We start from the raw sequence: 13,214 nt of genomic DNA, 5'->3' as shown, positions 1-13,214 counted from the left end.
ACAAGATACTAGTTGCATTTCTTTAACATTACCCAAGCTTATCTCTTTTTATTCATTTATACCGGCGATATATGTTCTTTATTATTTTGTAACATTAATGTGGTCTTTTAATTTTTCTAACTACATCTGTGGTTTTCATCCTTTTTCTGTATCATGTTCCATATACAGTAGAACCCCAGATATGGTATTAATCTGTTCCAGGGTTGGAATTGTAAGGTGAAATCATAATATGGCAGGGCCTAAGAAAAATTTTATACTATACATATTAAAAATGAATAACAAAATATAGTACAGTATATGATACACATGTATATAATTAAATAATATAAATCGCACTGTAAGGCAGGGCAAATACTGTAACCAGGGGCTGGAAAACATATTCCGCATCATAACCTAAAAAACATATCCCAGGGCCATCGTATCCCAGGGTTCTACTGTACTTTTATATTTTGTCTTTGAGAATTAATGTGTATATTTCTAAGTTCTGTCATTTCTTCATCATTGTTCTTTCTTTTTTTTTTCTTTCTTTTTTTTTTTTTTTGACAAATTTTTTTTCAAGGAATACAGCGCATCATCGCACTCATGTGTCTTGAAAAGAAACCCCACATGTGATTTCTAAAAACATATGAATATAAAATATACCTATTTTACACAGAAAGTATTTCTCACATATCATGTTTTTTTTTCTTTTTTTGCAGAGGCCCAAGCTTCAAAGTGACGATTGGTGATTACCAGTGTACGGTTAATGACTTACTTCGAGAATTGTATGAAAAGGTAAATGGCTTTTCTTTCAAATATTTTCAAAACACAAGAAAAGGATAATCGAAACGGTGATATTGTGTGGAAGGGAGTGTTCTAATATAGTGATGTTTTGCCAAACTGGAAGTGTGCTTGTTACTGTGCAATAGTAATTTAAAAGGATATTGCTGATTGAGCCAAAAAAAATGCTGGAATCACTTAAGACAAAGCCGAAATAGCAATAGTCAAAACTGAGGAGGAAGGAACAAAAATGTGCGAAAAGTCAAAAAGGTTCTTTGTACTAGAAATTGGATCGGTTGCACAAATCGGTCACTTTTAAAATTTGTTGAAATGGAGATTAATAATCAGTCATGTCTAGGGGTATTTTTAATTAACTGTCATTGTGTGTTTATTTTTCTTTATTTTTAAAGGAGCTGAGCAGCATAGTTGCACTACTCTGAACTTTTCAAGATGCAGTTGATTTTCAGGGACACTGTAATTTCAAATTATCCAAGTTTTATCACATCCAGAGATGTCATTAGTTTTTATTTTCCAAAGATCTAAGTCATTTCATAGGTTTAATGTTTAGAAGGCTGTGACAATGCAATAGCAGGTTGTAAGTGAATTGAAAGAATGATGAACGAGTGAGAAACTAGATGATAATAAGCATGGAGACAATATGTATTTTAATGATGTTTAATTTTTCTATTTGCTGTTATTTTATCATCGGTAAAATAGTACGTTATAAAGTGTTCCCAAGTTTTTCTGATATTTTAACTGTAACTACCTCCTTTCCATAGCAAGTAAATCTTTATCAGATGAAGTTGTATGTTGGGGTCAGCTTACCATTTTTCAACCTTCCACCATTTTTTTCTAGACATTATGCATAACTATGATTTCTAAATATGGTGTAAAAGCTGAGAACCACATGGAGCTGAAAATAGGGCTGGTCAGTTAGATAAGGGTCCTTGGGCTATTAAGACTATCATCATAATCCTCATTGATTTTTCTTTTAGCCACACTTAAATTATCATGATCATTATCATCTCTATATAAAATTAGGTATATCTATCTGTTTATAGATTTCTATGTACATGATACTCTTCGAAACTAATTAATCATAAGAGTGGGTTAAACTAATAAGGAATAAGTTCAGTTTGTAGAATTGCACTGAAAAGATGGTGTGTTGCCACTCCTACTCAAATATTCCAAATAAATATTGCTAATTCATTGGGTTATTAACCATGTTTTAGTTTCTTATAGAATTTGTTATTTCATTTGTTAATATTGGATTTATATTGTTCTCCTCAACAATCATCTATAAAAATTAAACCATGTTGGAGAATGTCTTTATTTGAAACTTTTATTTCATTATTATAAATATCCCAATTCATTTTTGCAGTTTTAATGCAGCATGATATATTTCTTGCAATTGTAAATGAAAGAATGTTAAATTCCATGTAATCAATGTCTAAAATTAGCATCGGATGTATTCAGTTTTGTTTTAATTTAATTGGATAAATATTATTTCAGAAAAAAGCTTCTTTCTACAATGTATAAGTTATATATTTTTGTTTTTTGTAGGCAGGTTATTGGAAACAATGGTGGCTGGTGAGACATACTGCTGGCATGTTAAAAAAAAGGGTTGAAGATCTTGCTTTGGTGAGTTTATGATTTCCTGTAAATTAAATGTTTTTTTTTTTTTTTTTTAACAATCGGATTGCATCTTTGAAAGCAACATTTGTGCTTTTATTGTAGCTTTTCTTCATAAAACAGTTGCTGTTAAAATCTCTTCCTAAAATATCTTTTTGATGATTTCATATCAAATTGTCCAGCAAAGAATGCCAAAAGTTGCCTCATTTGACAGAAAATAGGTGTAATGCACAGGTCCCATCTCCCCATTATAAGTAGCATACGATCACCTGTGCTACGCATGGAGGCTTCAAATAAAATGAAAAGCATGTCATAAATTTTACATATTTTATTTCTTACTCAAATCATTTAAAAATTATTAAAGATTAAATTATTAAATCTAATATTTGGAAAATTTCCTCAAGATTTTTTTTTTTTTTCGGAAGGAGTTAACTGTAGAATTTATATGTAATTAGGTGATTTCATATATGGAATTATTCATTTAGAATAGACTATTTATCTTTGCAGTAAATGTTTTATTTATTTTCTCTTTATTTTTTACCAAAATTCAAGGGGGTGGGGTATGATTGGCCAAATGGATAGCATTTCTGACTATAGAATCACCATTGTGTTCAGTTAAGCGTTAATTCAACTTTTTTAAAAATATTTCTCTTATTTACTGAGTCAACACTTATCAAGTCTTAAAAGTCACTCAAGGATAAGAGTTAACAAAATGGATAAGCTGTCAATTGAACTATGAGAGGATTAAAACTAATGAATGAAATTGATAACATTTGATGGCTTATTTTGACATTAGATTTGAAGATAACTTTGTTGTAGCCCTCAGGGAAGCAATCTTGTGGCAATGTGTTATATAGATGAAAAGTTCTTAAAAATTCCATTTGAAGTTACGCATATGTAGGAAAAAATAAACTTTCTTTGTAGTAGTAGTAGTAGTAAGATTGTGAAAATTGTAAAAAGGGATCCACAGTTTCCTTGGAAATAACGATTGAGTAGAAAAAGACTAGTAATGTCTCTTTTGAGAAATAGTTTGTAGAGAACAGAAAAGATCGTTCCCCCCCCCTCCTCCGCCACTAGATTGTTGCTGTTTGAAATTTTGTAATAAAGGTAATAAAGAGTGCTCTCGATGGCACCTGGCCGGATGTGGCAGTAATATTCTGTCTTAAGACGTATCTGACTCATATAGGTAAAGGATTGCATCAGGAATCAAGTATATTCTGAAGTAGTTGAATGATCAAACTATTTTTCCAGTAAAGTTAACAGATTGAATACAAGTCTTCTATTTTTGGATCTGGAGTGCAAGTTAGTCTTAGGAAAAGTTATGAACCTACAATTTCCTTCCTCCAGCTATGAGTAAAATGGTGACGTTTCATATTCCTAACAATAAAATAATTTTCCATTTCCAATGTTTCTTTTCTTTTTAGGCTGCCACCGATTTGCTTGTGCGGCAGAAACAGCTATCTGTTGGTCTCCCACCTGACAGAGAGAAAATCATCACAAGGTTAATTCACAAATTCTATTTTCTGATTTGGGTTTATTTTTTCTTTCTTTTTAATTTAACTTTTTTCTATCTTGAAATAAGTTTAATAATAATAATAATAATAAGCAAATTTTCATTAATATTGTGCTATTATAACTATTTTTTGACTTCACAATTTTCAGTTGTGATAATTTTTTTTATTTGCTATTAATTAGCTTTACTACAAAAATTGCTTGAAACCTAAATATGACATAAACATGTCATATTATTTGAGTTAATCGGACTACTGTTCTTGCATAATGTTTCGGTCAATGTAACCTCCGTTATTGTTCAAATGTATAAGTCGCCATGTTTGATATTGAAGAAGGGTTATTTCTGAATAACACGCAAGATGTTAACAATAGTCTGATTAATTCAAATAATACAAACATTCCTCATCTCAAAAATTGTAATAAACATTTCGACGGATTGCAGTGATTAGGCTGGCTTTGGTTATGTTGATGCTCTTGACATATGAGCAAACGAAGTAGTCCAGCAGGTTCAGGGGGACAGTGAGAGAAGGGTACAACATCGTTGCACTCCTTCTGAAGCCAAGCCTGGGTCTCTTTCGACTTGTGGGCCAGAATCTAGTCCTGCTGCCACACTCAGGGTCTGCCAGCAGCCACCTGATTGCACCAGGGGATCACCACACTCTTCAGCACATTCAAGTACACTTTGGTGTTGACTTTCAAGCTGGCTTTGAAGATGTGAGGTGGCATGATGTAACCGTCACTCGAAACCACATCAAAAACCATAACTGTGGGTCATCTGATGCGTTGAGCTGTGTCCACAGGGTACTAACAATGGTCCTGTTGTCATAATTTGGATCAGTAGAGAGCACGAGTTGTACAGTGGTGCATCTTCAATCTCGTTTGTTGAACATTGTGTCACTTTCGGACATGTTAGAAGACGCTTGTCGTTCTTGGGATTTGTACACAACTGACCAACTAGTAGATGATCTGCGACAGAAAAGAAAACTGGTTTTCATCAAATGGAAATGAAATCCTGTTCTTTCTATGGCAACAATTTTATCGTTCCATCCTGCATAGCAATTTAAAGCAAATACATATAGATGAACTGCATCTTCCTGGTCCACTATCATAGAGATAGTGGAAGAGCCTCAAAAAGTGATGCCCATTCACTTTGATGTGAAACAGCCAAGAGAAAGAATTGATCTCCCTTCTCTGCCATATTTCCTCCCATGATGCAATTTTTGATACATATCGGCTTCTAACTTTCCTTCTAATGGAAATTCTTTTTTTTTTTTTTTTTACTTTACTATCTTTACATGGAAATTTTTGTTTTTAACACATCCACAAATCATTTGACTACATCCAATAAATAACATCTTGTGCTACAATGTTTCATATTACAAGTTGAATAATTGAAATATGAATTAAATCTAATTTTATTTTATTATTAGCTAATGATAGAATTCAATCTTCTACTTCTAGAAACCAAAAATATATCTAAATTCCACCCATGTGCAAATTTACTAACTGGAAATCTTTCTCATTCTGGTTGGGCTTCAAGATAGTTGAATGGACTCTCCATCTTTATAATGTATTCACAACTCCGATGGCATTCCAGTCAGATGCCTTACATTTCCAACTTTTGATATCGATAACTTTAAACCTAAAATATCTATATTTTATTGTGATTCATCATTTTTCTTTTTTCAATATCGCATATCTACATGTTTATCCCGACAATACATGTTCTTTGTTGATTATTTATGTTGAGACAATTAATGTGGTCTTTTCCTTATTAACTGTGATTATTATATGGTATCCTGTTTAGTATATATATTTTTTTTTCTTGAAAAAATCATCTTTTATATATATTTGAGCCAAATAAAGTATCTTCCAAAGTTTTCTGTCATTAAACATAGATAGGGTTGTAACTGTAATATGTATGCAGATGTGTAGCTAAATGTTTGTATAAATTAAAATTTATACTTATATATACTAGTAAATCCAACTGTGTCTTAGTTATTACTAGGGCTAAGAGAATAGAATATTCTTTTCATTGTTTTGACTCTAGAGTATATATTCAACACAGTTAATCAATCACAAAGTACATCACTCTATGTAAAAAGATATAAGATATCAATCGATATATACTCCAGAGTCAAAACACTGAAAAGAATATTCTGTTGTCTTAGCCCTAATTATTACCCTTTTTTTTTTTCTCTTTTTATTCTGATCTTGTGTGTACTCAAAAAAAAAAACATGGCAATTGCCTATTTGGAAAGTAACACAAACACTATTGCTACAAAAATGTGAAAATAGAATATAAAATATTCAAATTATTCAGTATAAAGAATGTAAGCTTGTCTTTTGCAGCCCTCTTCCTCCTGATGAATTATCTGAAATGATCTTTGATGCTTGTGGGGAAGATCTCAGTACTGCAGCTTTAACTCAGGTCAGTTTTCCTTCTTGATAATTGGATTTCACATTTGATTGCTTTTATACCATTCGCAAAACTGACAAATGTTGTTTTTTTTTTTTTTTGTTTTTTTTTCAGGAACTTTTGATCTACTTGGCCATGTTCATCCGCACAGAACCCCAATTGTTTCATGAGATGCTGCGTCTTCGTGTTGGTCTTATCATCCAAGTTATGGCTTCAGAAATGGCTAGAACTCTCAAGTGCACTGGTACTGATCAATTTAATTTTCAAGATCAATCAATTTATATTTTTTAAGTTGTATATTTATTGATAATTAATTGAATGAGGAACCCTAAAGTGATTTAATGATGTCATGAAAAGATAATCTTAAGTCCTTGAACACAAGAATTAAAAAAAAAATTTTTTTAGTCGTTTATTAGCAATTGCATGGCATGGGTATATTTTGGAGAAGGTTTATTGTGTCCCTAGACAGAAACAAATCAATCTACTTGTGAATTTTCATCATACATGCAATGCTCCAAAATTTAACTAATGACAAAAAGATTTGTTTAAGACTTCTGGGTAATATTGGGTAGCAACAGGAAACATTGAAATATTCATCATCTAATATGTAAGATTATTTTGAATCATCAGTTTGTCTATCTGATAAGTGCAGCATATTTTTCTTGTTTTTTTTTACAAGGGAGTTATCACATCAAGACACAAAGACCACTCAAGGATAAGAGTTAATGAATGTAAGGTTGTAATGTAGTAATCATTAATAGTGTAAGTTGGATACAACTTGATTATTTAAGGGGACGGATCAACAATAACTTGTTTACATTATACTTGAAGGCTATGATACTGTAGTCAGCCAGGAAGCAAACCAATGAAAGTGTTCCACAAGCAGGCAGTTCTCGATTTTTACTTTCATCATATTTTGCTTTGGTTTTGATATCCCCGAATTCGAAGCTATCTCTTTACAACCCTTCCTTTTCATAACCTATGATACTTTCATTTCATAAATCAGTCTATTTTCTGTAGGCTGTTTTTGAACTCAATCAATGATGGGTACTTTTGCTAGTGTATATATATATATATATATATATATATATATATATATATATATATATTACCTTTTTGATATTTAGTCTGCTCACTAGATTCTCTTGATGTCATAAATGAAATTAGAGGAAATAACCCTGTATCAGATGCAATCCATTTTACTGCTACTAGATTCACCATATTCAGTAGTGTATATAAATTTTAGGATCATTGTTTGTACATTCTATTGATGTTCAAATATGTAATAATCATTCACATTTTCTTACATGAAGGCTTACTTTTTAACTTTAAGCAAACACCAGATATTAATGGTGGTTTTCTGATCAGCTTTACACATTTTTTCTTTTTTTTGAAAAGACCATTCTTTCATTTTTGACATGCAAATTCATACTTTGATATTATTTCCTTAATTACAATATAATTTGTTAGATTGCTTTTGCAAAACATTAGTTGTCTCAATATCTAAATATTTGTTCATTTTAATACACATTGGCATGTTTATGCTGATGATGCTGTTAATGTCGCCTTCCTTTGAATCACCTATGATACTACTATTACTACTAATATTAATGGTAATAATAATTCTAACTAGCGAGACCTGTGGAAATTTCATATGGGACTCATTCATATGTAATATATTGATTGTTGGCATTTTGTAGATGTTCACCGTAAATGGAGACTCTCTGATAGCTGTTTTGTTAAAACTGCAAAAGTATTTATCCAAGCTAGCAACGACGCCTGGCATAGCCCAGTCATAAAATACGCTTAAGTATGATATTTTAATTCTTGCAGATTTCATATATATTATTATAGAGTTAATGTTCTATCGATTTTTATATATTATAAAGTTACGATTTTAAAAATAAAAAAATATATATCCACATGACTTGGGTGCATCAGCTTAAACCAAAATCAAAACTTATAAAAATTCTTGGAAAAATTATTTATTACAAGAAATGGAAGTCCATAACAATTAAACGACAGTCACTCGGATGCAAACGTGACACACAAAATAACACACGCTATCCTATAAATTATATTACAATTTTAAAGTACACACAAGTTTTGTTTTATTTTTCTGTATTCTACATTTGTAGGTACTAGGACCATAAAATCTTAATAAATCAGTGAAAATCATGTTCTTACACTTTTATTTCTATTTGTAAAGTCGTCAGTTTATCACTGTGACATCAGATCCTTTTTTTTTTTTTTTTTTTTTCATATATAAAATACAAGAACTTAAGATTTCTAATATATTAAGCATATCCACATGGTCTGCATACTAAGCCTAACTAATTTGCATATTGATTTAAAAAATGACACTCCATTAATTCATTATTACTGTTTTCTAATTCAATGGTTGCTTCAATTTTATGGATATTTAGATTGTGACTAGAAAATTAGTATTTTTGGTGAACAGCAGTTTTTCAAATATTTTCAGATCCACTTGAAGATTATGATGCAGGTAAACAAAGCACTCCCTCCAACAAAAAAAACAAAAACATTTACACATGCACACAAACCATGGTGAAACAAATGAGTCAGTCTGTCTGTATCCTTTCCTTCTCTCCTCACAAAATTATGTTCCACCATAATGCGTTTCAGTGTAATCGCACACAAATCAGCTTTTTTTTTTTTGTTTTTTAGATTGCATATTGCAACTATTGAGCAAAAAGAAAGTCAGAGTAGCCCCTCAATTTTTTTTTTTTTTTTTTTTTTTTTTTTTACAAAATGAAATTCCACCATAATGCATTTTTGTTCATTTATACACTAGCAGACATTTCATTCTTTTGTTATTTTTTATTTATTTATTTATTTATTTTTTTTTACATGCGCATCACCACTTACCAAGGCCAAGAGGTCACTCGAGGATAAGGGTTAAAGAGTGTACAGTAGAAATTGGACAATATAGTAACCGTTAGTAATGGAGATTCGGTAAATTTGTTAACTTATATGGAACAGCTCATCAAAAACTTGTTTATGTTAGGCTTGAAGTCGGCTGGAAAGCAGAAAAATGGAAGACAATTCCATAGGCGTTCAGTTCTAAGAAAGCTTTGCTCATGGAATCTACGCTTAGGTTTAGGCACAGATAAAGAGTGGGGGAAACTAGTGATAGTGTTTTCTGCTAGACGGGTGTTTCTTGTGAAAGTTTGTCGAGCCAAGCACCTGCCATGAAAGTAACGATAAAGCAGAGACAAACTCGCAACATCTCTTCTGTGAGATAGAGGCTGCAGGAAAGAGAAAAGGACATCCCCCACAAGGCTACAAAATCTATTTTGAACTCTATCAAGGCAGGATAAGTCCTTTCTAGCAGCTCCTGCCCAGAATGTGGCAACAGTACTCCATCCTTGGACATACCTGGCTCTTATATAGATAGAGAATTGCATCAGCAGTGAGATATCTACTGGATCGATAGAAGGATCCCACCATTTTTCCAGCGGCCTTGACAACGGATTTGATGTACGTGTTCCATTTAAGATCAGGAGTAAAGGTCAAGCCCAGAAGCTTGTCAAAACATGAGGCCTCCCCAAGACGAGAGCCATTCATTTCAATTGATGCCAGATGGGGATCAGAGCGTTGATGATGTAAAGATAAAAGCTTGGTTTTAGATGCATTAAAAGTAATAAGCCACCTCTTTCCTCATTGTACCACTTGCTCAAGATCAGAGGAGAGAGAATCAGAGAGAACTTGGTCGTTTATGGTCTTAGATTTGCTACCATAGATAGTAGTGTCATCAGCATAGATGTCTACGAATGATGTAAGGATGTGATTTGAAAAATCATTAATAAAGATCAGGAAGAGAGTTGGGCCCAGGATGGACCCCTGAGGGACTCCAGCATTAATACTAAGAGCTTCTGATTTCTGCCCATCAACCACTACTCTTATGAACCTATCAGAGAGAAATGATTTAATAATTGAGAAGACATTTCCAGCTATACCGTAGCTGGAGATCTTGTGAAGTAAACCTTTATGCCATACTCTATCAAGGCCTTTGATATGTCAAGAACAATTGCCCTAGAAAGGTAGCCTCCGTCGAGAGATTCGCTAATCCTATGAGATATAACTGTAAGTACATCTGCTATAGATCTAGCAGAACGGAAACCATATTGCGTGTCACTAAGAAGGTGATTTTTGCTAAGATGGTTAATTACTTCTCTATTTAACTCAGATTCCAGCAACTTACTCATGACGCACAGGAGACTTATTGGCCTGTACTCTGGTGGAGATGAGCGATCACCTGAATTCTTAAATACGGGGCATACTGATGAGATTTTCCATGGTGACGGGAAGCAATTCTCCTTAAGACAACATTTAAACAGTTTTGTAAGGATGGGCACAAGTTCTAAAATCAAATCCCCTCCCTCTGCCTGAAAAATATGCATGCACACATGAGGCAAAAGAACGAATAAATTACTGAGTATACCCTCCCCATAAATTTGTCCCCACCCTGCAAATAAACAAAAAACATTGCTTTTGAGCAATGCTATTTAAAAAGATATTTTTTTATGTACAATATACCAAAACTTGAGATTTCTAATGAAATGAATATTTTAGCCTGCATTTTGTGTGATTAAAAAAAGGAAACGGATTTTATCAATTTTAACATAGTAATAAATTTACAAAATACGGTTTAACTTAAAATTACATTGGAATTTGAATAATCATTTCAAATAGCAATACACACAGATGATAAAACGCTTTGGATAATTAGATTTCAAGGGGGTTCTGCTAAAATCATATTTTAAAAACCAAAGCACTTTAAATCCTCAAAATACCACCGTTTTGTTCAGAACTGATTATCCTTTCAAATGAGTTAATAAATAATAATGTACATTAGATATTTGAAGAGTTTTAAGCAAATAAAGTGATAAAAATCTCATAAAAGTGCTTTTTTGGTAAGATTTTGTAATGACTCGCCCACCTTCCCTGATTTGTAAATGGTCGTACCGCGTTTGTGTTGAGAATTTTTTCATGACATTTGGAAATTAACAAGAAGAGATGTCACTTGTAATAGATTTGGGTATCCGAAATCCTTTTGACAACTCATTTTTTTGTTGTTAAAAAAGACTTCAACATGACAAGTATTGAAAATTTTGAAAAAAAATTTTCTTCAGACACCCACTATTAAATAAATCAATTTTTTTACTATTTTTATTCGTTAAAAGTAAAATTGTAACCTGCTTTTTCTTGTGGTACCAAGCAATTTAAAATCATGATAACTGGAAAAAAAAATCATTCTATTTTTAAAAAATATCTAAAAACTATCTGTAGCAGCAGCAGCAATACGATCAGCAATAGCATTGCTGTAAACAAACGTTTTTTTGATTTTTTATTCCAGAACAAATTAAAAATATAAAAAATGAAAATATGAATATAAAAAAAATGTTTTTACATATGTCGTTGAAGCTATTTTGTTATCAGAACATAATTAGCTTAATTAGAGCTATTCGGTTATCAGAATATGTAATTAAAGTAATCTGGCATAATTTCTGGTCAAATTTTAAAAATATTTATATGGTTGAAAAGACCAGAAAAGCTTTGTAAATATGTAACTTGCATGCACTTTTATCCATTGCATTAGTTTTTAACAGTGAATTAAACAGTGTTTTGTTTTAAAAACACTGAAAATGTAAAATATGATTTCTTTATGGTTCACGTGTGCGAGCAGCACCTCCCCCCCCCCCCCAATCCCCAATATTTTTTTCCCGTTTTTTTTTTTTACAATTTTTTTCCGTTTTTTTTTTTTTTTTTTTACAATTTTTTTCCATTTTTTTTTTACAATTTTTTTCCAGCGGATTATAATTAAGTAGACACTAATCTATTATATAAAAAAAAAAAAAAAAATACAAAATCAATATTTAAATATTTGTAGTGGGTGCTCAGTTTCTAGTTAAGTTTCTGTTTACTTGCCTCCCCACGAGGACAGAGTTAGACACAAGATCGGTTTTTAATGTGAGGAAAATCTAGCTCTCCAAAATGGGGCAATCTGATAGGAACAAACATAAAAATTGTCTCAATCATGAAAGATTTCTCTTTCACTTACAGAGAACAAAAAGGCGAAGTGTAGCATCAGAATACTACACTGTGATCTTGACCCGCAGTCCAGGTAGAGAAATAAAAATAAAAAAAAACGTATTAAACTGGAAAGTTTAACGAAATAATCTGTCACTCGAACAGGAAATGTAATTGAAAATAAAAACCAAATTTATCCAAAATTTGTTAACGATTTGTCAGCTTTAGTAAAATTGTTTTTTGATATTTAAATAGGTCATCAAAAAATACTTGATAAGTTTTCCAAACGTCACTTGTTTTAAATGAATTTATTTTTGTCTGTTTGCCGTAATTCTTAAGTTTCACACCCCTCATTTATGTAAGTTTATATATTTAAAAGTAATTTGATGTTCAAAATCTAAGGCATAACATTTTCAAAAGCCAATAATTATGACCCACTAACCGTAAACATGGGTGTCAAACACCTTAAAAACATCTCTTAATCCTACCTCTAACCCTAGGTACGAGTGGCAAGCCTCCTTCTCTTAAAACTTTCTTCAGCCCTAACAATAACGCTTTCCAAGTGGCAAGCCCCTCACCAAACAAATTCCTTGGTAAGCTACATATGTGTCTAAAAAAAAAAAACAAAAAAAAAACAGATCCTTCCTTAAAGAAAAAGGCACAATTTATTTCCCATAAAAAATAAATTGGTCAACAAATCGCTAAAACGCTAGAATGGTCTCAAAATGGTGAATTTATGTGAAACCAACCCCCACTCTAAATTCTAAAATTGTTTTTGTCTTGTTCCTATCAAGTCTTCAGGATATTCACACATAATTTCCCTTAGCTCTATCATTAA

The 13,214-nt window shown here is 31.8% G+C and overlaps 1 protein-coding gene across 12 annotated transcripts in view; it reads left to right on the top strand.

The window, feature by feature from the left end:
* The window catches only part of LOC145254914 (putative phosphorylase b kinase regulatory subunit alpha), a 179,214-nt gene that overhangs the window by 112,501 nt on the left and 53,499 nt on the right, over positions 1-13,214 (top strand). For all 12 annotated transcript variants that reach the window (XM_080113903.1, XM_080113908.1, XM_080113909.1 and 9 more), the window contains 5 exons: positions 699-774; positions 2,323-2,400; positions 3,816-3,892; positions 6,256-6,334; positions 6,437-6,566. In XM_080113903.1, coding sequence (XP_079970029.1) covers positions 699-774; positions 2,323-2,400; positions 3,816-3,892; positions 6,256-6,334; positions 6,437-6,566 — 440 coding nt within the window. The remainder of the gene's footprint in view (positions 1-698; positions 775-2,322; positions 2,401-3,815; positions 3,893-6,255; positions 6,335-6,436; positions 6,567-13,214) is intronic.

Source organism: Euprymna scolopes, chromosome 3 (assembly GCF_053919585.1).
Source record: "Euprymna scolopes isolate OS-2025 chromosome 3, ASM5391958v1, whole genome shotgun sequence".
NCBI lineage: Eukaryota > Metazoa > Mollusca > Cephalopoda > Sepiida > Sepiolidae > Euprymna > Euprymna scolopes.
This window is presented reverse-complemented; position numbering and strand designations above follow the sequence as displayed.